We start from the raw sequence: 23,896 nt of genomic DNA, 5'->3' as shown, positions 1-23,896 counted from the left end.
GAACTCTAAATATCTTTTCCTGTAGTACCAATTGTCCCAAATTAGTGTAGTGGGCCATGAAGTTACCAAAGCCTCGTGAAGCATCCATCTTGTCGATGTAAATAGATAGCCAGTGAAGATTTTTCTAGAGGAAACGATTACAAACATGCCGGTAAACCACTAATCACGTATATTCATCATATACTTATCAATAATAACAGCACAGGGAAATGAAAATCTTCAATTCTATTTATCATTATCGCCTTTCAGGAATGTAAGCTATACAGAACACAGCTTATCTGCAATAAGACTAAATCACAACTGGGATCATAGCAACTGAAGAATGTTAGATAAGGGAATTATGCTGAGTACAACATAAACTAAATGCGAAGCAACCTCATACCTAAAAGATATTAAATTTAGAATAAATTCTTCCAATACTCGATCCATTTCCAAGTAGGCCAAAATATAAACAATTACAAGTTCTTCTGGTTGACAGCAGCAGGGTACCTTCTGCACGTTTAATGCTCCCAATTCATATGCACAGTCTGGGTAAACACTCAAGTTTGTCCTCAAGCTCATGCTCAAACGTCTTCAAGCATTCCTGTTAACGAGCTAACATGACCCACTCAAAGGCTTCACTTGTGAAGAATACCCTTCTTTGGCAATTTTGATTTCTTTTGAAAATGGTGCTGGAGGCAGAAATGTGGAGAATCAATTATAATCAGGCACCAAAAATTATCATAAGAAATGGCTGTCATTAAAAATCCTAATTGAGAGAGAGAGAGAGAGAGAGAGAGAGAGAGACCACCTTTTGCCTTTCTAGGGCTTCATAGTCAGTCCTCTCCTTCCAATTACTCTTCCGCAGTTTGATTGGTCGGTTTCCCACATATTTACCTGCACTATTTCTTGTCAAACATTTAACAAAGTTTGAACTCAAATTGCAAATATCATATACATAACGGGCTATAGTGTGGTTGATCAGGGACTAGTAGGATTCAGCAACAACAAATCAATAACCAATGGGTATGGTAACTGGGTATGATGGTCCAACATAAGGGAAGCAAGGGTTTTGCCTCTTCCATGTTCACAGAAATCAGGAGGTGCAATACAGGTAGATTCCTATTTAGATGGACAATCAAGGTGAGTGTTGGGGCGTGGAGACTGGTTATTTCCAAAGCATAAGAATAACCGAAACTTAGATTCAGCCGTGCTTTGAAGATGGCCAAACATGAAATACAGGTCACCCGAAGGATTAGCTTTTCCTAGTGGACACAAAAAAAAATCAAGAAGATAGTAACCCCTATCAATTTCTCAAATACCAGAGAGAGAGAGAGAGAGAGAGAGAGAGAGAGAGAGAGAGAGAGAGAGAGAGAGAGAGAGAGAGAGAGAGAGACCATTCAATTCCTTTATTGCTTGAGCAAGATCTGAAGGGTTGGAGAAGCTAACAAATCCATAACCCCGAGTCTTTCCAGTCCTCTTGTCTCTTACTACCTGCACAAATTTTGGCATAAAACAATTTAACAGACCTGGAAACAGTTTTAAGCAAATAGTATTTGCTAAATACAAAGTATCAGGTACATGACCAATTAATGCCTGTATGTGAAAGGCAAAGCTCCTCAGAAACAGAACATATAAATGCTCCAAAAGCCAAAAACAATGATGCCATTAAACGAAGATCTCCTATGTGCATTAAGACAAACTAAATAAAAAATTGGCAGCCACTCCCATTTCTTAGACACCAAATAAAACCAGTTCAAAGAAAAAGATTTCAATATGCCTGTTTTACTTTCTACAGATCATTGGGTTTTTTTCATTCTGTCCAACAATCACCTGTCACGAAATGGTACGGAACCCAAGACACAAGAAACTAAACATAACAACATAGATAAAATCCAAATGCATTTTGCTAGATACAAATTACAATACCCCATGCAAATATAAGAGAAGAAACAATATATAAAAAGTTAAATATTTTATTCATGAGAAATAAACACAAAAAATATACAAGAAAAACCTCACTACAACACTCATGCACACACTCAATATACACCCATCCTCTCTCACCTATACAACAAAAGGATGCACAATATATAGAGGAAGACGTAGCTAAACTAGCCATTAGAGCTAGTCCTACTGTTAGAGCAAATCCCATAACCTAGTCTGACTATTCAAATTAGTCATTAAAGCAAATCCTAACGGCTAGTTTGCCGTTACAAACCCCAATGACTAGTTGGTAAATCTCATTTGACCAAAAAGAAAAGTAAATAAATAAATACAGTTACAAAATTTAGTCATCTTAAATAATGACTAATAAAAATAAAAATAAAATCCCTATTCTACCCTAAAAATATCAAATATGTATACTTATCCCAAACTATCCTTTTAATAAAATCTAAATCACAATAAGTATACTTTAGTATACTTGGAATTACAATGAGATAGAAAATACAAAGGAAAATACCTATAAGTATACCTAAGTAAACTTAGGTATATATACAATGCATATTTCTTAACACCCCCCTTCAAACTTATTGCGTACAACAAAAAATTTGCAAAAAAATATAAGGGACAATAATAGATCTTCAATGGCTTCAAAGAATAATCTTTATGGTGAATCCTTCAACAACAATAGATCTTCCAAAGGAAACCCCATTATCATTATTAGGAATCCAATCTTTCAAATCTCTAAGGAGGTTTATCCCAATCCATGACTTTGATTAGATCCTGCATTGAGAAAGCGACAAAAGACAACAACTACAACCAAAAGACTATAACACAAAATCTAGTAAAAAAACACAAGAAATATATATATATATATATATATATATATATAATTTTTTTTCTTGATGAGAAATAAACACAAAAAATATACAAGAAAACCCTCACTACAACATTCATGCACACACACTCAATATACATCTATCCTCTCTCACCTATACAACAAAAGGATGAGCAATATATAGAGGAAGACATAGTAAAACTAGCAGTTAGAGCTACTCCTAATGGCTAGTTTGACTAGTCAAACTAGCTGTTATGGCTAATCCCAACAACTAGTTTGACTATTCAAACTAGCCATTAAAGCAAATCCTAACGGCTAGTTACAAACCCCAACAACTAGTTGGTCAATCTCATTTGACCAAAAAGAAAAGTAAATAAATAAATAAAATTACAAAATTTAGTCAACTAAAATAATGACTAATAATAATAACAGAATCCCTATTCTACCATAAAAGTAAACAATAAGTATACTTATCCTAAACTATCCTTTTACTAAAATCTAAATCACAATAAGTATACTTTAGTATAATTGGAATTACAATGAGATAAAAATACAAAGGCAAATACCTATAAATATACCTTAGTATACTTAGGTATATAATACAATGCATATTTATTAACACCCCCCCAACCGATATCCCTCACAGTAGTCACTTATAAGAGATAAGACTAGCAGGTAAGTTTGCTCTTATCGACCATAGACATCAATGACAATTTTTTACCTTAGAGTACAACCAATGACACCATCAAATCATTGTAGACAACAAGAAAGATATAGTAGCATGATCAAACATCTTCAAACAATCAAGCACGTAGTTACTTCGTTGTGCCCAACTCTCATGACACCCTACCGTTTTGAATAAGTACATCAAGTTACAAATTAGTATAAACCATTCACACTGGGCTCAAGGCGACATGCATGACAAGTAGGCTTTGATTCTTCGACATGCATGACAAGTAGGCTTTGATTCTTCGACATGCATGACAAGTGACCGTTGATTCTTCACCACCAAGGGTAAAGAAGGATCCTCTATAGGCATTTAATACATGTCCAAGTTGTTTTTAATTTTGTTTTTTTAATCTTTCACTCTCTTTGGCTAGACAACCAGAGCAGTAAAGATTCAAAACCTGAGTGTGATGACAAAGAAATATTTAGAAATGCAAGACAAATTCTAATGAAACGCACCTTTGCCATGTTGAATGAAGGAAACCTTGTAAATGCTTTTGAAAGAACCTCATCATTGACCTCATTTCCAAGATCTCCACAAAATAATCGAAAATCATCTGCAATAACAGCAAGACAAAATTTACAAATAGGATACAAAAAATGGTGAAGTATAACTAAGGCTCAAAAAGAATTGTGCAGCTCTTAAAAAATAAGAACATAATGCATGAAAGACATACACATTTTGAAGTTAACTGCAATAGTAGCACATAAACTAAACATAAAGAACCCCATGTCAATGCCAATGTGGTAAGAGCACATCCAAAAGAAGTGTGATGCCCAGCCATTTGAAGCATATATGCAACAATGAAAAACGACTAGGAACATTAATGTGCTTATGTGCCTAGAAATTTTCCTAAATTACCCAAAAGAGTCTTATGGAGAAAAAGAGGGATCTTCCTAATCAACACCAATAAAAAAGCTCCTTGCAGAAACACACGTAACTACGTAGGTTGGTTTAGCAAAATGCATGATTTTCTTAAGAAAGTAGACTCCATGTAAAGGGGTGCACTTTCCTAAGGAGATTTCTTCACCTGGGAATGGGATCACCATTTCTTCTCCTATGAAGGGATATACCTAGGACCATAATTACCTGTTTCTCTACTTTGGGCAGAGAACTGCAACCCATGACCTGGCATTCTGGGCATAGCCAAATCCTTACCTACCTGAGCAAGCCAGGGTCTTTAGTGCTCGATGCCACACAACTTGCAATCAGCAAACCTTGTGAGCATGTCTAGGATTAGTATTCCTTCTCGCAAGTTTACCCTTGATAGTTACACAGATTGCAAAAGTCTTTGTCCGGGGATGAAAGAATAGTTGAAAACTATAGCTACGTTGTCATACATGAATTTTCATGAGAATTTAAAGGGATTAACTTTCAATATCTTTACTAGGAAGTCTCATGTTGGCCACAGTGGGACTTTCTCTTCTCCCATGTACAACTTCAACTATTACTGCCATCCTAATCACTGATGCATGTACATGTTTTTCTTTTTGTCCACTCACATTTTAAGCATTTTTCTTCCTCTTATCTGTCATGTAATCTTTCGCCATTCATTGCTGAAGTGATATTTTTTTTGTGCACAATCCTTTCCCAACAATTTTAATTCTATAAGCATCCCATGAGCCATCAGAAAAAAGCACATGAAAAATATCACAAAAAGGAGACCTCAAGCATAAGTTTCATCCCAAATACCCAGAAAAACCAAACTACGAAGTAGAAGTTCCTGAATCAGCAGCCTGCAACATTGGGAACTTATAAACTAAGACATGCAATCATACAAACACTAGCATGAACTAAAAATACGACCACACATTCGATACAATAGCTACATCAGTAAAGCTGCACTATCTTAACTGGAGATTCATGTTTCAAGCCCCTGGCCGTAGCATTGTCCGCTCCATGTAAAAAGCTAAGTGTTTGGACTAACACCATACAACATTCAGAATTCCAAAATAAATGGAATAAAGGGTGTGAAATTGTCAAGCCTGAATGATTAACAGACCGATTTGGTCTGGACAGACCGATTTGGTCTGGACAGACCGAGTCAGGCCTATAGTTCTACAGGTCTGGACAGAGTCGTCTGTGCTATAATTGACAGATTGGCTCGGTCTGGACAGGTTCAGGATTAAAACAGCAAGATCGACTCGGTCTAGACCAGACCGAGTCGGATTTGTACTTTTTCGGACAGACCAAGTCAAGTCTAGTTAGTTGAAAGAATGACGCGGTCGAGATAGACTGAGTCGAGTTTGAGGTCTAGCGAAGAGACCGACTCGATCAAGTCAGATCGCTTAAAAACAACAAACCGACTCGACCTTACCGGATCGAGTCGAGTTTTGTTTAAGGTTGATTCAGTTGGAATAGAATAAGTCGGATCCATTCTCGTGGATGGACTCGATTAGACCAACTTGATCAGGATCAAGACAAACCATTGCGAGCAGGTTTGGATCAAGAATACCAGATCTAGGATCCAAATCAGAATTGAGTTGAGAACCTAAGTGATCCATTTTGAAATTTAGTATAGATGTGGATCTGAAAGTAACATAACGTAAAGATGGCATAAATATTGTTATGATTGGTCGAAAAAAGTAAAAAGATCATTTTTTCCTTGGTATGCTTACGTAGTAAACAAGGCATAACTTGGTACCTCGAAGTCGGATTCAGGTGATTTTTAGGTCCTTGGATTCTACTGCTTAAGTAGAATCCATTAGTAGGGGACGTGAGGACAAACTCTGAAAGAAAGAAGTCAGAGTTTGGCATTTAAGTTCAAGGGCATTTTGGTAATTTTGACGATAATACGTGATATTCGTTGATTTTAGATCAAAAGTTGCGTGAGATTGAAAATTAGAATTTAAGCATTCCAAGTAAGTGAACATTTGTAAATTCCTTCTTAGTTGATTAAAACACATGTTAACTACTTTAGGCATCTTTCAATGTAATTCCAAGTACTTTAAGTATGCTAGTTTTGTTTATTGTGAATAGACATTGTTTTGCTTCCTTAGGAATCTAAAAAGTTGAAGTGTGATGCTTAAACCTGATCATGCATATTTCCTGATTTATGATATAAATGTGGCATAACATGATAGAATGTAAGAGATTGATGTGTTATGAAATAATTGAAGGTAGAGTTCTAGAGTCTCAGCGTAGGTATTACTTTGGGAAATGTCATGTTCATGCCTTGAGAGGAGCATTGTAAGTGTCGTGAACTAATCTGTGGTGTGTTGCCATCCTTAACAGTTCAAACATATGAACATGTGTTAAAAAGATAGTTAGTGGACATACATTGATAATTGTATAACGCATTGACTTCAAGATGTTAGTACTGAGAGAAAGTTGTTTATAGGATGACCATGTGTATAATTACCAAACTAAACTAAGACAAGGAGCTTAAAGCTAACTGTAGTTGTAACGGTTGTCTATTTGTAAATGAAATCTTACAGGATTGTAGACTCACCACCTTCATTTGGTTACAATTGTTGGTTCAAGAACTGTTGTCACTTACATGACTTAGTAACAGGCTGCGACTCTGCCACGTCAGAAGTATGGTTCACCACTACGCTTTTATTCTGCTTTTGTATTTGGATGGTTATGTTATTGTAAACGGATGTATAAACCTTCAATTATTAAATGAAAAAAAAAATCTGACATAGTTTTGAGATTATTAGAGTAATTTGTCATTGAGAACTAACGTCCACGAACCTGGGTTTGAAAGGCTCCAGATCAGGTTGTTACAAGTGGTATCAGAGCCAGGTTTTCGAGAAAAGTTTGATTTTAAAAGAAATATTTTATTGAATTTGAAATAATTTGAAGGTCCTAAAAGAATAATAATTACAACCATCCAAATGAATAAGTAGCAAAAGAGTTATAGGAAGGTCCATGTAAGTCCTGAACTTAATGAGCGACTCATATTAGCAGGAATGAACGCTAACAGTGATAGTGGCAATGAGAGCGATTATAGAAGCAATAGGAGTTCAGGGAGGTAGAGACATCCCGAAGTGATCCAGATGGACCAAATGGTCATCGTCCTTTCACTATTCGTGACAGTCATGATGAACGTCATTAGGGAAATTGGGAGTATGATACCTCCCATTCCTCCCCCAGCATCAGTAATGGTTATAGTCAACAACCAGGGGCACAATGTAGAAGAAAAAAGGGTAGCACCACCCGTTGGAAGATAGTCAAGGTCACGAGGACGTCCTCATAGGCACATCACATCAGGAGAGGATTATTAGCAAACCGATGAGGTAAGAGAGCTGCAACATGTTGTTTGGGGTGCGGTAGGACTCGCTACGACTACTACAGGGCAGGGCCAAACAACGTTACACCTACCAGTAGCAGGAGGAGAAGTCAAGAGCACCCCGGAACATCCTGTCATGAGGGTGTTCAAAGGTCAGTGGTGCAACAAGACAAGGGCTACCGTCACAGAAAAGGAACAAGTAATAGAATTTTCACAACCACTTAGAGGAATGTCCCTACTTAGGAGAGGTAGAGGACATATGAATAAGCACACATACCTACGTGCCTTTAGCAATACGACATCACCAACACCGGTTAGGGTTCCTTCAGATTATGAGGACCTCATTTACACCCCTAGTACCCCTACACCTTAGGGATTTTATGATGTCTTGTTAGTCATGTAATAAAGGCCTATTGTGGTTTAGTCGTTCGTAATAAGTCACGGGTTGTATTACGAAAAAAACCCTGAAAAAGTTGTAAAGATGTTGCTTTTATTAATAAATAATAAATTTCATAGGACCAGTGTTGTGAAAAGCGTTGAGGCGTAGCGAGGCACTCCACCAAAATCTGAGGTGAGGCGTAAGCCTCGAGGCGCAAAGCGTAAGCCTCAAAAAAAAATTTTTTTAAACTTAAAAAAAAATATAAAAATGATCTAAAATTATAAATAAATAAGAAATGCTTTATTGATGAAGCGCCGACCAACACGAAATAAAAAATCTCAAATAAATACAAAAAAAATATGAGATTAACATGTAAAAGTAACATTAATGCAACACTTATAGCCACACACACATAGTAGAGATAGAGTGGAGGTGGTTTGGATCCCAGATTTCTTCTCAAAAACAAAAAGAAAACACCAACCAACTCCAAGGCACTCCAAACAAATTTTGCATTGATTGAAATGAATACCATCACAAAAAAGCACCAACAAAAGACAAAAAATATCCTTAAAAACACAAATAAAACACCAACGAATTTTTTTTACTTATTTTTGTTATTATTTTATTTTTTAAGTCCCCATATTTTCCCAGGATTTATCACCAAACCGATAATATTGCGAGAAATAGCCTCTCGTAGGTGTAGCCGATACCCATATTTGTGACTATGGTATAAACTCATAATAGACATTTATTTCCTATATGGAAGAGAAGAAATATATAACATAAATGGCAAAGAACAATAAACATCTACTTGAGCCTTTTTCTATAGCTACAGTTGGAAAAACCAAAAGGAAATAACACACAAACATAAAAGCAAGAACTGTGGAAGGTGAAGTCCACTGAACATTACAAACAAGAGAACATTAAAAGAAAAAGGTCCCATCAATATACTAGAGATAAATTGGGTCGTTGATCCTTTTCCCTTGGTACCAGAAATGTGGACAGCCTAAACGCACAACGAATCAAATGAGTGAGTTTAAGGAGGGGAGAGAAATTCAGCAAATTCATGTCAACTATTGTAACAAACATAAATAGAAATTTCAAGCAATTGCACATAAAGATTCAAGCAGCCTAGCATGCAATATGGTGAAAATTGATCTTCAAAAATATCAAACAATTTCTCGAGAAATAAATAATCTCAACGACAACAATGAGCCAATGTATTTCCATCGATGAAGAGAAGAACATAAGACACAATCGTTATGTGGGTGAGTGAAAAAATCAGCCTTTGGATGTAATCGAAAAAAGCTTTCTTTTGGAAGCACTAGACATAGTGGTGCTCTGATCTCGAGTGGCACCTTAAACTCGAGATGAGGGTTGCCAAGGGAGCAGAGCAACCGCTTCATCCTACCCAAGGTGATAAACCCAGAAAATTGTTACCGGAAAACGCAGAGGTCGCCAACGGCGAGTGGTGGCCGGCGACAGCAATGGCGGCGGCAAGTGGTAGCACGGCGGTGGCTGTGAGTCGCTGGCGAGTGGTCGCACGGCGGCGGCGAGTGGTGGCGGGGGACGAGAGGGAACAGAGTGGAGAGAGAAGGGGAGAGGGCTTTCCCTCGCCTTGAAGCGCCTGTGTCTTTTTTAAAGACACAGGCGCTTCGATCTTTCGAGAATACGAGCCCAGATCCGGGTCGAACTCGGGTCCAGACCATCCGTTTTTTAATGCGCGCCTCGCCTCAAGGCGTACGCCTCAAGGCGCATGAGGCGTACGCCTTAACGGTGTTGTGCTTTTTAAGTGCGCCTCAAGGCGAAAAGGGCCTTGCCTCGAGGCGAGGCGCGCTTTTTGCGCCTTGAGACACGTTTTTAACAACACTGCTTAGGACGAATGTGCAAACCTGTGAGAATGTGAATGAGTAAGAAAATGTAATCTTTCAGCAATCACTCTACTCATGTTGTAGTACGAGGACTTGTCAGGGAAGATTGTACCAGTCAAGGCGTTCCTAAGTAAGCAGGAGACAATCAGGCCCTTCTCAAGCGAGGCATGTGAATGAAGGTTCTACAAGGAGAAGCTGCAAGCCCTATTGGTCATGTGTCTCTATAAGCATCAGGCAGCTTGCCTCCAAGGAACATGGGAACAGAAGGTGGAGGCGCCAATTTCACCTCAACATGAGCGTGCTCCAGTTGGCAGTGGTGTGCCGCCCGGCTATACCACAAAAAGAATTCTGTATGAGCTTAAAATTCACTGCATCAAAACCAAAACCAAGTAGCGTTAATAAGTAGTTATTGGACCGAGAAGTTCAAGAACATGAGAGTGCCCACCTTTGATGGAACTCCTGAAGGAGTAGCTGCCGAAAAGTGAATGATGCAAGTAAAAAAGACACTAAATGTGATGCAGTGTCCAGAGGACCAGAAGGCTTGGGTTGTGGCATCCAACTTAGTTGGGGATGCAAAGTAGTGGGGGCGATCTATCAGAGATGTCGTGGGTAGTGAAGAATTTGTTCATCGGATCACCTTCATGAACAAATTCTATAGACAATTATTCCTCAGGATCGAGAGGATGGAGAAAGAAGAAGAGTTTAGAAAGCTTAAGCAAGGAAGCATCAATGTGGCAGCCTACACCGCCAAATTTAATTCTTTATCCAGATTTGCAAAGGCTTTAGTATCTACAAAAAAGTAGAAATGCAAGCTATACCAGTGTGGATTAAAGCCTGAGATTCTGATGATGGTGGGACCTCTGCAAATTCGGAGGTTCGACAAATTGGTGAAAATGATATCACATTACAAGTTTTGGGATGCCCAAACAACAAAACCGAAAGCATAGGAGAAACCCAAGCAAGTACAACAGGGACAAACCAGTTCGTCGTCCCGAGGGTTTTTCAAGATAAGGTAAGAAAATGGTATATTTCCACAGGCACAAGAGGGAAGCAGTGCATGAAACAATAATAAGCAACAGGAGAAGAAACCTGAACAACCAGAAGCCAATAAACCTCGATACCGAGGACCACCTTCCAAGGGCAACAACATTTGTAGGACTTGCGGTTTTAGGCATGAGGGACGAAAAAAATATCAAATGTTACAATTGCGGATAGATGAGACATATTGCGCGGAAATGTCCCCAGCCAGTGTAGAGAGAAGGAGAAAATCCAGAGAGAAATCAATTGCTCTAGGCCGAGTTTATACGACGACTCTGCAGGAAACATGGTGGAAGGTACACTTTTGATTTATGTTATTAGTGCACATGTTCTCTTTGACTCGGGTGCTACACATAGCTTCACTACTACTACTTTTGCGACATTATTACATGTTTCACCTGTATCTCTAGAAATAAAATATCAAGTAGAGACACCAGTGGGAAAGACCGTGTATGTAGATAAAGTCAACAAAGAATGCATGGTACAAGTCAAACGTCTATTGCTGATAGACCTCCTGATATTAGACTTTAAAGGAGTGGACCAGAGTTGCCAGTCGAGGAAGCGGGAGCGGGAAGCGATACGGGAAGCGGAAGCGGGAAGCGAGGCACTTTCAAAAATTTAGGAAGCGGGAAGCGTGGGACCACTTAGGAGCGAACCGGGAAGCGTCTCGGAAGCGACATAGGAAGCGAACCGGAAGCGACCTAAGAAGCTATAAATTTCTAAATTGTAAATTATAAGCTACAATGTTCTAAACTCTAAGTCTAACCTTAAAATTAACATAATCCACTACTTCACTTCATCATGCAAGATTCAAAATAAAAATATACCAAAAAAATATTATAAGACCATGACAAAAAAGTAACATAAAAGTTTTTAAGTTGGACAACTCCAACTACATCATAAAAAAAAAATAATAATTCAAGAGTTCATTAATCTGTCATCTTTCTCTTCCCCTTCAAGTCAGCAATAGATCGCGAACTTTCTGCATCATCACGTGCATCTTGTCCTCCACGATCATGTCTTCTGCTCCTTCCTTCATTTCCTATAATGAATACGTTAAAAAGTTAAAATGTTCAAAAACCATAATTTAAAATATAAAAAACACAATATCAACATACCTTGCCTAGGTCTCCGGCTAAAGAAACGATCAATCCGACCATGAAGAACTGATGGTCGCTCTTGTATATCTGCAGTTCTACTAGCTCTGATGGATTGATTTGTATCCTCTTGAACTTCATTTGTACGTATAATTATTGGAGGTAATGGAGCTCTTGGTTGTGCATCTTTATGTTTGGATTTGGAAATAGTGTTTGATTGTTGTGCACTATCATCCAAATCTCTCCATCGCATATCCTCTAATCTCAACGTATTTTCTTCTACAATAGGAAGTTCTGGATTGATATCCCATTTTCGACTAGGCCCTTCTTTATAGCGATTGTTGCACCTTTTATAACAAGAATATAAAATATAAATGCTAATAAACAATCAATGATAAAAAAAGAGAAAAAAAATACCAAAACAAAAGTACAACACAGTTTAATTATACTTGTCAATCAATCGAAGATTGAAATGAATATACACTAAGGTATCAGCACGATCTTCATTGAGCCTATTTCTTTTAACATTGTGAATGTAACTATAGGTGCTCCACACTCTTTCTGCAGAAGATGTGCTAATAGGTTGAGATAAAACCTTAATGGCTAATGCTCTCAACTCCGGTGTATCACCACCATAAAAACGCCACCAATTAAGCACTGACATTGTAGGATTCAGTGCATCTATTCGTGCTGCACTTCGGCTAAATCTTCCACTTCTTGATGCAAAAGCCACAAGTTGTGACCTATAAAGTGTAGATAACTCTTCATTTCCAGAAGATATGACTTCAAGCGCAAGCATTGCACCGTCTAAGATATCATTATCCTTTTCTGCAAAAAAAATGTTTAGTAACTATAACAAGAGAAATGCAAATGAAATAATAAAATAATTAAATCATTTAACTTTAAACTTTATTAAATAGATAGAATTAAATTTTTACCAGGAGAAACTCGTTTGACCCCTCCTGCTGCTGGGATTTTGAGATACTCCGACTCGTAATATTTTGGAGTAAGCATGTGGGCTAGACTATGGAGAGGCACATTCATTCTGTCCCATCTATTTGAGACAATCTTATGAATCTTTTCATATAAATCTGGTTGTCCTTTTAGATTGTCTTTGATTTCCCCCAACATGTTGTCCATGCCTTCATACACTTCACCAATTATAGGGCCTTCCTGATCACAAAATTTAATCATCTTATAGATGGGTTTTGTAATCAATAATGCTAAACGTACAGAATCCCAATATTCTTCATCAAGAACAGTTGTTTCTGTTGTAACAACCCTTTTTTCATAATTTCATCCGTGCATGATTGCTTCCAATCACTCCATCTATCTGAAATTACTGTGAGCCTTAAGCTCTCCCTCACATCAAGCAAGCGTTTCAAAGTAGTATAATGTGAAGCAAACCTTGTTTTTGCAATCTTTATTAATTCTAATTTTTCATTGCTTCTAAAGATTGCTAGTGTTTTTGAATGATTTGTGATATACTTCACAATTTCTTTACTCTGCAAATATGTTTCTCCCAACCAATGAAACTCATGTGCCAAATCCTTGAAGATCAAATTAAGTGTGTGCACAACACAAGGTGACCAAAAAATATACTTGTACGTTTGTTTTAATTCTTCACCTGCTAACTTGCAATTTGCTGCATTGTATGTAATCACTTGCACTACATTAGAAGGCCCCACAAGTTTAAATCCCGTCTTCAAAAACTCGGCAATGTTTGCAGCTGACTGTTGCACATTAGAAAAATCGCTTGCATATAAGAACATCGAGCCAAAACAGTTTGAGGCAAGTATATTTATCAAGTGTTTGTTCTTGATATTTGTCCAACCGTCTGAGACAATGGAAACTCCAAACTCCTCAAACTTTTCTCGAAATTCATTTAACTCCCTGTGAACACACTCTTTCTCACTGTCAAGCAACGTTGTTCGCGCTTTTTCATATGATGGGGGTTTATATCCGGGCACTTTACTAACTGCAGATATCATCTCTTCCCAATATGGTGATCGAAGCACATTGAAAGGTATGCCATTTGCACACAAAAATCTGATAATTTTGTGATCTACATCATCTATTTCTACCTTTTTAAAGGTATCACGAATATCAACTGTTTTTTGACTTCCACTAGATGATGTAGTCATACTAATAGGCTTCTTCGGAGTATCAATTCTTGATCTCCTCAACTCAAATGCACTTGATGAAACCTCCACTCGACGAACTTGCCTCTTAATTTTTTTTGCCAATTCTGCATTTTTTGCAACTTCAGGGCAAAAGGCAATCCCAACACTTTGTCCCTTTGGAGATCCCATGAGATGTGCAAAAACTCGAGTATATGACCCATGATAAATATTTTTGCAGTGCCTGCACATAAAAACTTGGGTTCCACCTTGCTTTCCTTGCCCACTCTTCTTTTGTTTCAATACATGGCGCCATAGCACTGTTGTTTTATGCATGCTAGGTGGTTCATCATCTTGGTCATCTTCAGAATAGTAGTCATCCAAGTCATATTCTTTTTCATCTTCCTCATCAAAACAACTTTCGTTTCGGTCCTCAAACTGATATGGACAAGCAGAAGACCTCTTCTTGCCCTTCCCAACACCACTAGATGATTCATGCTCCAAATTGTACAAAGAATCGTCATCGTCATCAGAATTATCGTGATCATAGCTTGAGATGGTCATTAATGAAGCAAAGAACATGCAAATATATCTGTATCATAAAAGTATCAGAATCAACCTAAAACACTTAAAAAAAGCTATTATTAACAGTAAATAATGGAGAGTGAAGAACACAAAGCATGGGGATGTAAACAAAAGACTAAGCTAAAAAAGGGGGGGAAATTACGTGCAATCTGACTATCACTGAACTAAATACTCAAACAGGCACTTCAAGTTCTAATAAGAAACAAGCAACATAAATAACTGAGAATATATAGAGAGAGAATAGTTTGATTGAACTGCTAAATCAGATCAAGAACATATAAATCCAGTTTTCTTTCAGGACTCCACTAAAGTTCAATACCCGACTCATTGGGAAATTCTCCAAGTACCCATCAACTTAATTTTGCACAAATGGAGAACATTAAAGTGCTACCAGCCTTGGCAAACATTGATCTCTGAGACAATAGACTTAGAACTGAGGTTCTAAATCATTACGGTTATCTTCTTCATGATAATGTTCATTTACTATTTGTACCAGCTCACATCCTCCAGCAGCTCTCAGCCTCTCACTGTACATCGGACTGAAGAAATAGCTTTTAAAATGTGGGAACAACACACTCAAATGCTCTCCAATAAAACAATAATATTGCATATTATACCCGTTATACACCAATTAGCAAAAAAATTATTCATCAGTGTAGAATAGTTAAGATCATTAAAACCATCAACAATATCATGTTATCTCTAATGATACTTCCACCCCATCCGGTGCACTGATTTTCTTTGCCAACTGATGAAGTATAAAATGAACTTCCACATACACTATCACCATCATATCATAAACAACTGAAGAGTTAAATAAGAAGCTACAGCACATAATGGCCAATGCAAATTAACAATCCAGCTATATCAGAAAAGTTTTGTGACGAATGCATACCATCTGTTTAGATAAGAAGTTAATATTACATTGCTTACGCTATCAATAGACTAGTATCATGGAGACAATAAAAAACAACCCACTGCTTCATGCAGAATGAATAAAAAAAACGGCTGCGATAATGAATCAGAAACTAAAAAAACTACAAACAAACCCTTGATCTACAGGAACAAAAAAACCCTTGATATACACCCTGAAAAAAAAAACCCTGTGATAGATCTACACCGAGAAAGAAAAAACCCTTGATCACTTTCCCCAAAACTACCCTATTGGATCCCACTGGTGTTGCTGACTGGAGGGGAGCTCGCACGACAGAGAGATAGAGAGAGTGACAGAGCGTGAGAGAGGGGGATAGCGTACCTGAAGGTGAACATCTTCATCTTCGGAAGTCGGTGGAGGCCACCGGAAGTTTTTGAGGTCGCCGGAACTTGGAGCTCGCCGAAAACTCGAGAGAGAGAGAGAGAGAGAGAGAGAGGAGTCAGAACGCGTGAAAAAACAAAACCCTAAGCCCCTTTTGATTTTATTTTTTCACGGGTTTTATAAAATACCCATTTTAACCTCGGTAAAAAATATATTCATGTGTAAAAAAAAATTTTAAGGGCAAACTCGACCTTTCCATAATAGTGTCCCCCTTTAAAGGGGTACGCGTCCCCCTTTAAAGGGGTACGCGTACCTCTTTAAAGGGGTACGCGTACCCCTTTAAAGAGGTACGCGATTCCCTTTAAAGGGGGACGCGCTTCCCTTTAAAGGGGGACGCGCTTCCTCAATTGAACCTGCGCTTCCCCTCGCGTTTCGGAAGCGCTGCGTTTCGCGCTTCCGAAACGCGTCCCGGGGAAGCGCGCTTCCCCTATTCTATAGGCGTTTCCGGTAACTCTGGAGTGGACGTTATCTTAGACATAGATCGGTTATCTAACCATCATGCGACAAATAATTTTTCGAAGAAAAAGCGTCCGTTTTCAACACCCCGAAATCCCAACTTTCAATTTTCAGGGTATTAGAAAACTTGCGAAGCTGACAATTATTTCATGTCTTCAAGCAAACCGATATCTACATAAGGGTTGTATTGAGTACTTGGCTTATATGAAGACCAAAGTCGATGATAAACTCTCAACTACAAAGATAGAGATTGTACGAGAATTCGTGGCTGTTTTCCCTGAAGAACTTTCAGGACTTTCACCTGATAAGGAAGTCGAGTTCCATACAGATCTAGCTCCAGGTACGACACCCATCTCTATTCCATCATATAGGATGGGACCTGCTGAGCTCAAAGAACTCAAGGATCAGTTGTAGAAGTTGTTGGATATTAGATTTATCTGACCATCGGTGCCACCATGGGGCACACCGATCTTATTCATGAAAAAGAAAGACGAGTTGCTGTGTATATGCATCGATTACACAAAATTAAATGCAGTGACAATAAAGAACAAGTATCCTCTACCAAGGATAGATCATTTATTTGATCAACTACAAGGTGCAGCCTGTTTTTCTAAGTTGAATCTACGTTCCAGGTATCATCAACTAAAAATTCGGGAAGATGATATGGCCAAGACAGCTTTTCGCTCAAGATATAGGCATTATGAATTCTTGGTCATGCCCTTCGGGCTGACGAATGCTCCAGCGACATTTATGAATTTAATGAATCGAGTATTCAAACCATTCATGGACAAGTTTGTGGTGGTATTCGTGGACGACATACCCATATATTCGACCAGTAAGGAACAACACGCAGAATATTTGAGAATTGTTTTGCAAATACTTAGAGATCATAAGCTCCAATGCTAAGTTCTCTAAATGTGCATTCTGGCTTGATCAAGTCTCGTTTTTGGGACATATCATCAGTAAAAAAGGAGTAATGGTAGACCCAACAAAAGTTGAAGCGATGACCAACTGACCTATACCCAAGAATGCCCAAAAAAATCAAAGTTTCTTGAGGTTAGTTGGTTATTACAGGCGCTTTGTAGAAGGATTTTCTATATTGGCGGCCCCAATGATTAAACCGACAAAGAAATATGTAAAGTTCGAATGGAATGAAAAGTGCGAGAAAAGTTTTCATGAGATCAAGAAGCGATTAACGCAGTTTTACTTATTATAGCAATACAACACAAAGGATTGGGTTGTATCTTGATGCAACATTGTATCTTGATGCAACATGGCAGGATTATCGCATACGCATCTCGACAACTAAAAGTGCATGAGATAAATTATCCAACTCATGACCTAGAGTTGGCTGCAGTAGTGTTCACACTCAAAATTTCGCATCACTACTTATATGGAGAACAATTTGAGGTATTCACTAACCATTAAAGCTTAAAACAGTTGTTCTCTCAGAAGGAATTGAATATGAGGCAGAGACGATGGCGGGAGCTACTTAAAGATTATGATTTTAAATTAAAATATAATCCAGAGAAAGCCAATGTAGTGGCTGATGCACTTGGTCGGAAAGCATAAGCAGCCACGAGACTATCCATGTCAAATTTACTAGTCAGCATTATGGAGCAAAAAGCAGAAGTATAATGTCTTTCGGGTCGGTTGAAGTTTGTCCAGACGACCTTAGGGTCGGAAATTTAACAAAATTAAGGAGAAGCAACTCTTAGATCAAGAGTTAGAAGGGATTAGGTCAGCAATATTTAAAGGTAAAGATCCAAATTTCAAAATAGATGATCAAGGTATTCTAAGTTTTCAAGATCGAGTATATATTCCTAAGGATGAGGAACTTAGGAAGCAACTACTTGACGAGGCACATCATTCCAAGTATTGCATTCACCCTGACAGTACGAAGATGTATATGGACTTGAAGAGTGATTTTTGGTGGAATGGAATGAAGAGAGATGTTGATTTTGTCAGTAGGTGCCTAGTATGTCAGCAAGTAAAGATTGAACATCAGAGGCCGGGTAGACTACTGCAACTGCTACCTATTCCTGTATGAAAGTTGGCATATATAATGATGGATTTTGTCACAGGATTCCCTAAGAGCAAAGAATGATTAAATGCAATTTGAGTGATTGTCGCTAGACTGACAGTATGAGCATTTTTTCGTGTGCAAGACAACATATTCCTTTAAACAATTGACTCATCTCTTTATTAAAGAGATAATGAGATTGTACAGAGTGCCAGACTCCATTATTTCGGACAAAGATTCAAAATTCACCGCTAAGTTTTGGCAAAACTTTAAAAAAGCAATGGAGACTCAATTAAAAATAAGTACAGTTTTTCACCCTCCGACAGATGGGTAGTTATAAAGGACCATCCAGACATTGGAGGATACGTTGCAAGCTTGTAGACTGGAGTATCCGACACTTTGCACGAGATTCTGCTGCTAATTGAATTTGCTTGTAACAACAGTTTTCAAGCCAGTATTGGTATGGCTCCTTACGAAGCCTTATATGGGAGACGTTGTAGAACGCCTTTATGTTGAGACCAAGTAGGTGAAAGACTTAGGGCCTCAGTTGGTTCGACAAATGGAAGATCAAATCAAATTCATCCGTAAGAGACTCCAAGCAGCTCAAAGTTGTCAAAAAAGTTATGTAGAGAGGCGACGTGAGTTTGAGTTTGAGCAAGGTGATCACGTCTTCTTGAAGATATCACCGTTTAAAGGGGTAATGAGGTTCGAAAAGAAGGGCAAATTAAGTCCAAGGTATATCAGATTGTTCAAAATTTTGAAAAGGATAGGGTAAATAGCCTATCAGTTGGCATTACCCTCATTATTCTCCAAGATACATAATGTATTTCATGTATCCATGTTAAGAAAGTACGTACCGGATCTTTCACATATAGTGGTTACAGTGGAATCAATGTTGGACATCTAAGAAGATTTAAGTATTCAAGAAAAACCAATTGAGGTATTTGAATTTAAGAAGCATACGCTAAAAAGCAAGGTTGTTCTGATGGTCCTGGTGAGATGGAAGCATCACAGTAAGGATGAGGCTACATGGGAGAATGAGGCAGATATGCGAGCACAGTTTCTCTAGTTGTTTTCGAGAAAGATTCAGGATGAATCTTTTTATAAGGGGGTGGAATTATAACGCCTTCCCCGTTGTGGCTCGGTTACATGAGGGGGAATCGCCGCCCCCTTCCTCTCCCACAAACTTGATCGTGGGAGAGGAAGGGAGGGGGGGACCTGTTCCCCCCAATTTTTGAAAACTCGTGAAAAGGGGGGAAGTAATCGATGCCCCATGGCTATAAAAGCCAGGGGGGGACTCCTCCCCTTCCCTATCCGCAGTGTAGAGAGGAGAAAAGAGAGAACCAGAAAGGAGACTCTGCCGACAGGTAAGCTCTTCCCTCTCTCTCCTTTATGTCTTAATGCAGGGTCGTCAACAACTTCACTGTTGTCGACGAGTTCTAGTGGAACAAGGAGAACCCTGTCCCAGTGTTACTGTTCGGAAGGTGGGGGTAGCAGAGGACATTTACTCTGCTATTGCCACCGGAAAACGGGAAAGGGTCGACACCCAATGACGATCGCCAGCAGTGCCACCCCCCCCCCACTAGAAGAAACACGCAGTAGTCAGGCAATAGGGGTGGTCAGAATTGCTACACTTGGTGTTGGCAGACTCGGCCAGCAGAAATGTAGACCAAGTCGGCCATCAGTTTGGACAACCTAGACAGAACCAGGTCAAGATAGATCGGGTGGGCTCAGTCTGGGTGTGCCCAGACCGAGTCAAGACAATGTGATCACACAGACCGACTCGGTCTGGACAGACTAAGTCGGGTTTTTTTTGACAGATCGGCTCGGTCTGATCAAGCCTATAGTTCTGACAGACCGAATCGATCAGGACAGGCCAAGACAGGTCTGTGCTATAATTGACAGATCGACTCAATCTGGATAGATCGAGCTAGGTTCATGATTAAAAAAGCAAGATCGACTCGATCTAGACTAGACCAAGTCAGTTAGATGTTTTACAGACAGAGTCTGATCTGTACTTTTCTAGACAGACCGAGTCAAGTCTAGTTAGTTGAAAGAACGACTCGGTCGAGATAGACCGAGTCGAGTTTGAGGTCTAGCGGATAGACCGACTCGACCAAGTCGGGTCGATGAAAAACAACAGACCGACTTGACCTTACCAGATCGAGTCGAGTTTTGTTTGAGGTTGATTCAGTTGGAATAAAATAAGTCAAATCCATTCTCGTGGATGGACTTGATTAAATCAACTCAATCAGGATCGAGACAAACCATTGCGAAAGGGTTTGGATCGAGAATACCAGATCTAGGATCCAAATCAGAATTGAGCTGAGAACCTAAGTGATCTATTTTGAAATTTAGTATAGATGTGGATCTGAAAGTAACATAACGTAAATAAGGCATAGATGTTGCTATGATTGGTCAAAAAAAGTAAAAGACCATTTTTTCCTTGGTATGCCTACATAGTAAATAAGACATAACTTGATACCCCGAAGTCGGATTCAGGTGATTCTTGGATCCTTGGATTCTACTGCTTAAGTAAAATCTATTAGTAGGGTATGTGAGGACAAACTCTGAAAGAATGAAGTCACAGTTTGATATTTAAGTTCAAGGTCATTTTGATAATTTTGATGATAATACGAGATATACGTTGATTTCAGATCAAAGGTTGCGTGAGACTGAAAAATTATAATTTAAGCGTTCTAAGTAAGTGAACATTTACAAATTCCTTCTTAGTTGATTAAAACACATGTTAGCTAGTTTAAACATCTTTCAATGTGATTCCAAGTACTTTAAGTATGCTAATTTTGTTTATTGTGAATATACACTGTTTTGCATACTTAAGAATCTATAAAGTTCATGTGTGATGCTTAAACCTGATTATGCATATTTTCTGATTTATGATATAAATCTGGCACAATATAATTGCATGTAAGAGATTGATATGTTATATGAGAATTGAATGTAGAGTTCTAAAGTCTCACGGTAGGTATTACCCTGAAAAATGTCACGTTTATGCCTTGGGAGGGACATTATAATTATCATGAATTAATCTGTGGTGGGTTGCCATCCTTAACAGTTCCGACATGTGAAGATGTGTTAAAAAAATAGTTAGTGGACATACATTGATGATTGTATAATGCATTGATTTAAAGATGTGAGTATTGAGAGAAAGTTGTGTACATAATGACCACACAAAACATGATGAAGAACAATATTAGGAGGCATGGTCTGAGACAATGTTGAGGTATGTACCTCGTGAGTAATTTGAGAATATCTCATACGTTCCTAGGTCACCCTTAAGGGTTAAAACATTGCACATTAGACACATGTAGGATATAGCATGAACCACAAAACCTTAGCGGCAAGTATAGTTCCTTAAGACATCTTGGGGGCAAGTATAGCTCTTTGAGATACTTTGGGGGCACATATAGCTCCTTGAGACATCTTAAGGGCAAGTATAACTTCTTGAGACACCTTAGAGGCATGTATAGCCACCTTGACGCTTCGGCTAGTTACCGATTGAGCTCTTGAGCTCCTGGCTTGCAACCAGCCTATGTTCGTAGTCTGGCTGTTTTGAACTACGTTGTTGTGAATGGTTCATATGTCTGACCAATATCGTAAACTTTGAGTTGTCTACATAGGTTGATACGTTCAAGGAAGCTATGTTCAAAATAATCAATTAGAGTAAAGTATGTGTTTGAGAATGAGGTGAGAGATACACTAAATGAGGGTAAAACTCATAAATAACATATGTGCATAATTAACAAACTAAACTATGACTAGGAGCTTAAAGCTAACTACGGCTTAAAGGGTCGTGTTTATTTATAAACAGAATCTTATTGGGTTGTAGACTCACTCGCTTCTTTTGGTTACAACTATAAGTTCAGAAAGTGCTATCACTCGTACGACTTAGTAACGGACTCATAAGAAGTATGGTTCGCTTCTACTATTTTATTTTGCTTTTGTATTTGGATGGTTATGTCATTGTATGTATACACCTTCAATTATTAAATGGAAAAAACAATTGACATAGTTTTGAGTTTTTTTAAAGTAATTTCCCTATGAGAACTAAAGTTCACTATCCCTGGCTGGAGAGGACCCTGATAGGGTCGTTACAATATCACTCTGTTTCGAAGTTCACTATGAGTTTTTCTTTCCCCCACCTTGGTGTATGTCATCAAATAAGATAAATTCAAAAATAACAAACATTTCAGTAAGAAAGGAGGAAAAAACAAAAGGATTCATACTTTCCGGCCAATCGGAAAGGGTGGGATCCTCCCACGACTGCCCGGCGGCCTTCCGAGGAAGGGCCTTCTTCTTCGTCTCCGCCTTGTTCTCGATCTCGCTGCTCGCTAACGCCGCTTTCACGCTCTCGAGAGCTTCCGGCGTGATCGTCTGAGCGTCCCTCTGAAACAGCTGCTGAGCCTTTTGCAAGAAAAGAACGAGCAATAAACACTCTCCACAGACCAGCCGAATCTACGAAAGAGGCTAAGCAAGATAAGAAAAAGGTTTTTCCCATACCTGCTGATACTGAGGGAGAGAATACACTCCGGCCACCGGCGCGGGAGCGGGCGCCGGCGCCGGAGAGACATAAACTGATGGATACAGGTGCTGCGGCCCCTGAATCTTCGCCGGCTGAGGGAATTGAGGCAAGGGATAGGCACATGGTTGCTGGGCCGACAGTTCGGGTTTCTGGAGGTGGAAAGGGACGGGGAAATAGGGCGCCGGCACCGCGCTGGACGAGGAAGGGTTGGTGTACGGAGCGCCGGCGCCGGTGGATGACGACGCCATGACGGAAGCTTCAGGCGATCGAACGGCCGAGAGAGGCGATGAAGGGAAGGGTTTCCGGCTACCGAATGCCCTAGGCGATCGGAAATACGGACAGAGACTTAGAAGAGAGAGAGGAAGAGGAGGAGAGTGTTTGGGTCTAATTGGGTCGGGTTTTGTCGGACGCGTTCTTCAATCGTGTCTAGAAATAATATTTAAAACTAAAGACGATCCAATTTGATTCGAGTCCGGATTCAGATTTGAATAGGTTAAAAAGGGTTTGGGTTTTAAGTAGACTTGTTTTTATCAGGTCTAGCAAATAGGCCTATATCCGACTCTGTTTGATTCGGGTCTGCGTTCGGGTTCAGGTATTTGAAAGAGGGTCTTCCAAATGGGTCAGGTTCTAAATTGATTCGTGTTCAGTTTGGGTCTACATATTGCTAAGACTATATTCTTGTATGAGTTAATCAGTTTAAGCATAAATTAGGTTGAGTATAAATGACAGGATTTATTTTAATGCTAG

General features: G+C 38.9%; 1 protein-coding gene across 1 annotated transcript; it reads right to left on the bottom strand.

Moving 5' to 3' along the window:
• Positions 1-206: 206 nt before the first annotated feature.
• Positions 207-23,554, bottom strand: LOC149813964 (uncharacterized). The gene is made up of 6 exons (XM_089991956.1): positions 23,128-23,554; positions 22,854-23,031; positions 3,947-4,044; positions 1,377-1,473; positions 791-876; positions 207-671 (listed from the first exon to the last, which is right to left on the bottom strand). Exons 1-6 carry the CDS (start codon positions 23,395-23,397, stop codon positions 618-620), a joined length of 783 nt encoding a protein of 260 aa, XP_089848082.1. The 5' UTR covers positions 23,398-23,554; the 3' UTR covers positions 207-617.
• Between the last annotated feature and the right edge of the window lie 342 nt (positions 23,555-23,896).

Source organism: Nuphar pumila, chromosome 16 (genome assembly GCF_984573655.1).
Source record: "Nuphar pumila chromosome 16, dmNupPumi1.hap1.1, whole genome shotgun sequence".
Taxonomy (NCBI): Eukaryota; Viridiplantae; Streptophyta; class Magnoliopsida; order Nymphaeales; family Nymphaeaceae; genus Nuphar; species Nuphar pumila.
The sequence above is the reverse complement of the archived record's forward strand: the minus strand, read 5'-3'. Positions and strand labels throughout refer to the sequence as shown.

Excerpts from the sequence above, each read along its gene's own strand:
- LOC149813964 (XM_089991956.1), bottom strand. The coding sequence starts at position 23,397 with ATGGCGTCGTCATCCACCGGCGCCGGCGCTCCGTACACCAACCCTTCC. Across the intron at positions 23,032-23,127 it reads CTCTCCCTCAGTATCAGCAG|GCTCAGCAGCTGTTTCAGAG; the intron begins GTATGGGAAAAA and ends TTCTTGCAAAAG. Across the intron at positions 1,474-3,946 it reads CTTCATTCAACATGGCAAAG|GTAGTAAGAGACAAGAGGAC; the intron begins GTGCGTTTCATT and ends AAATTTGTGCAG.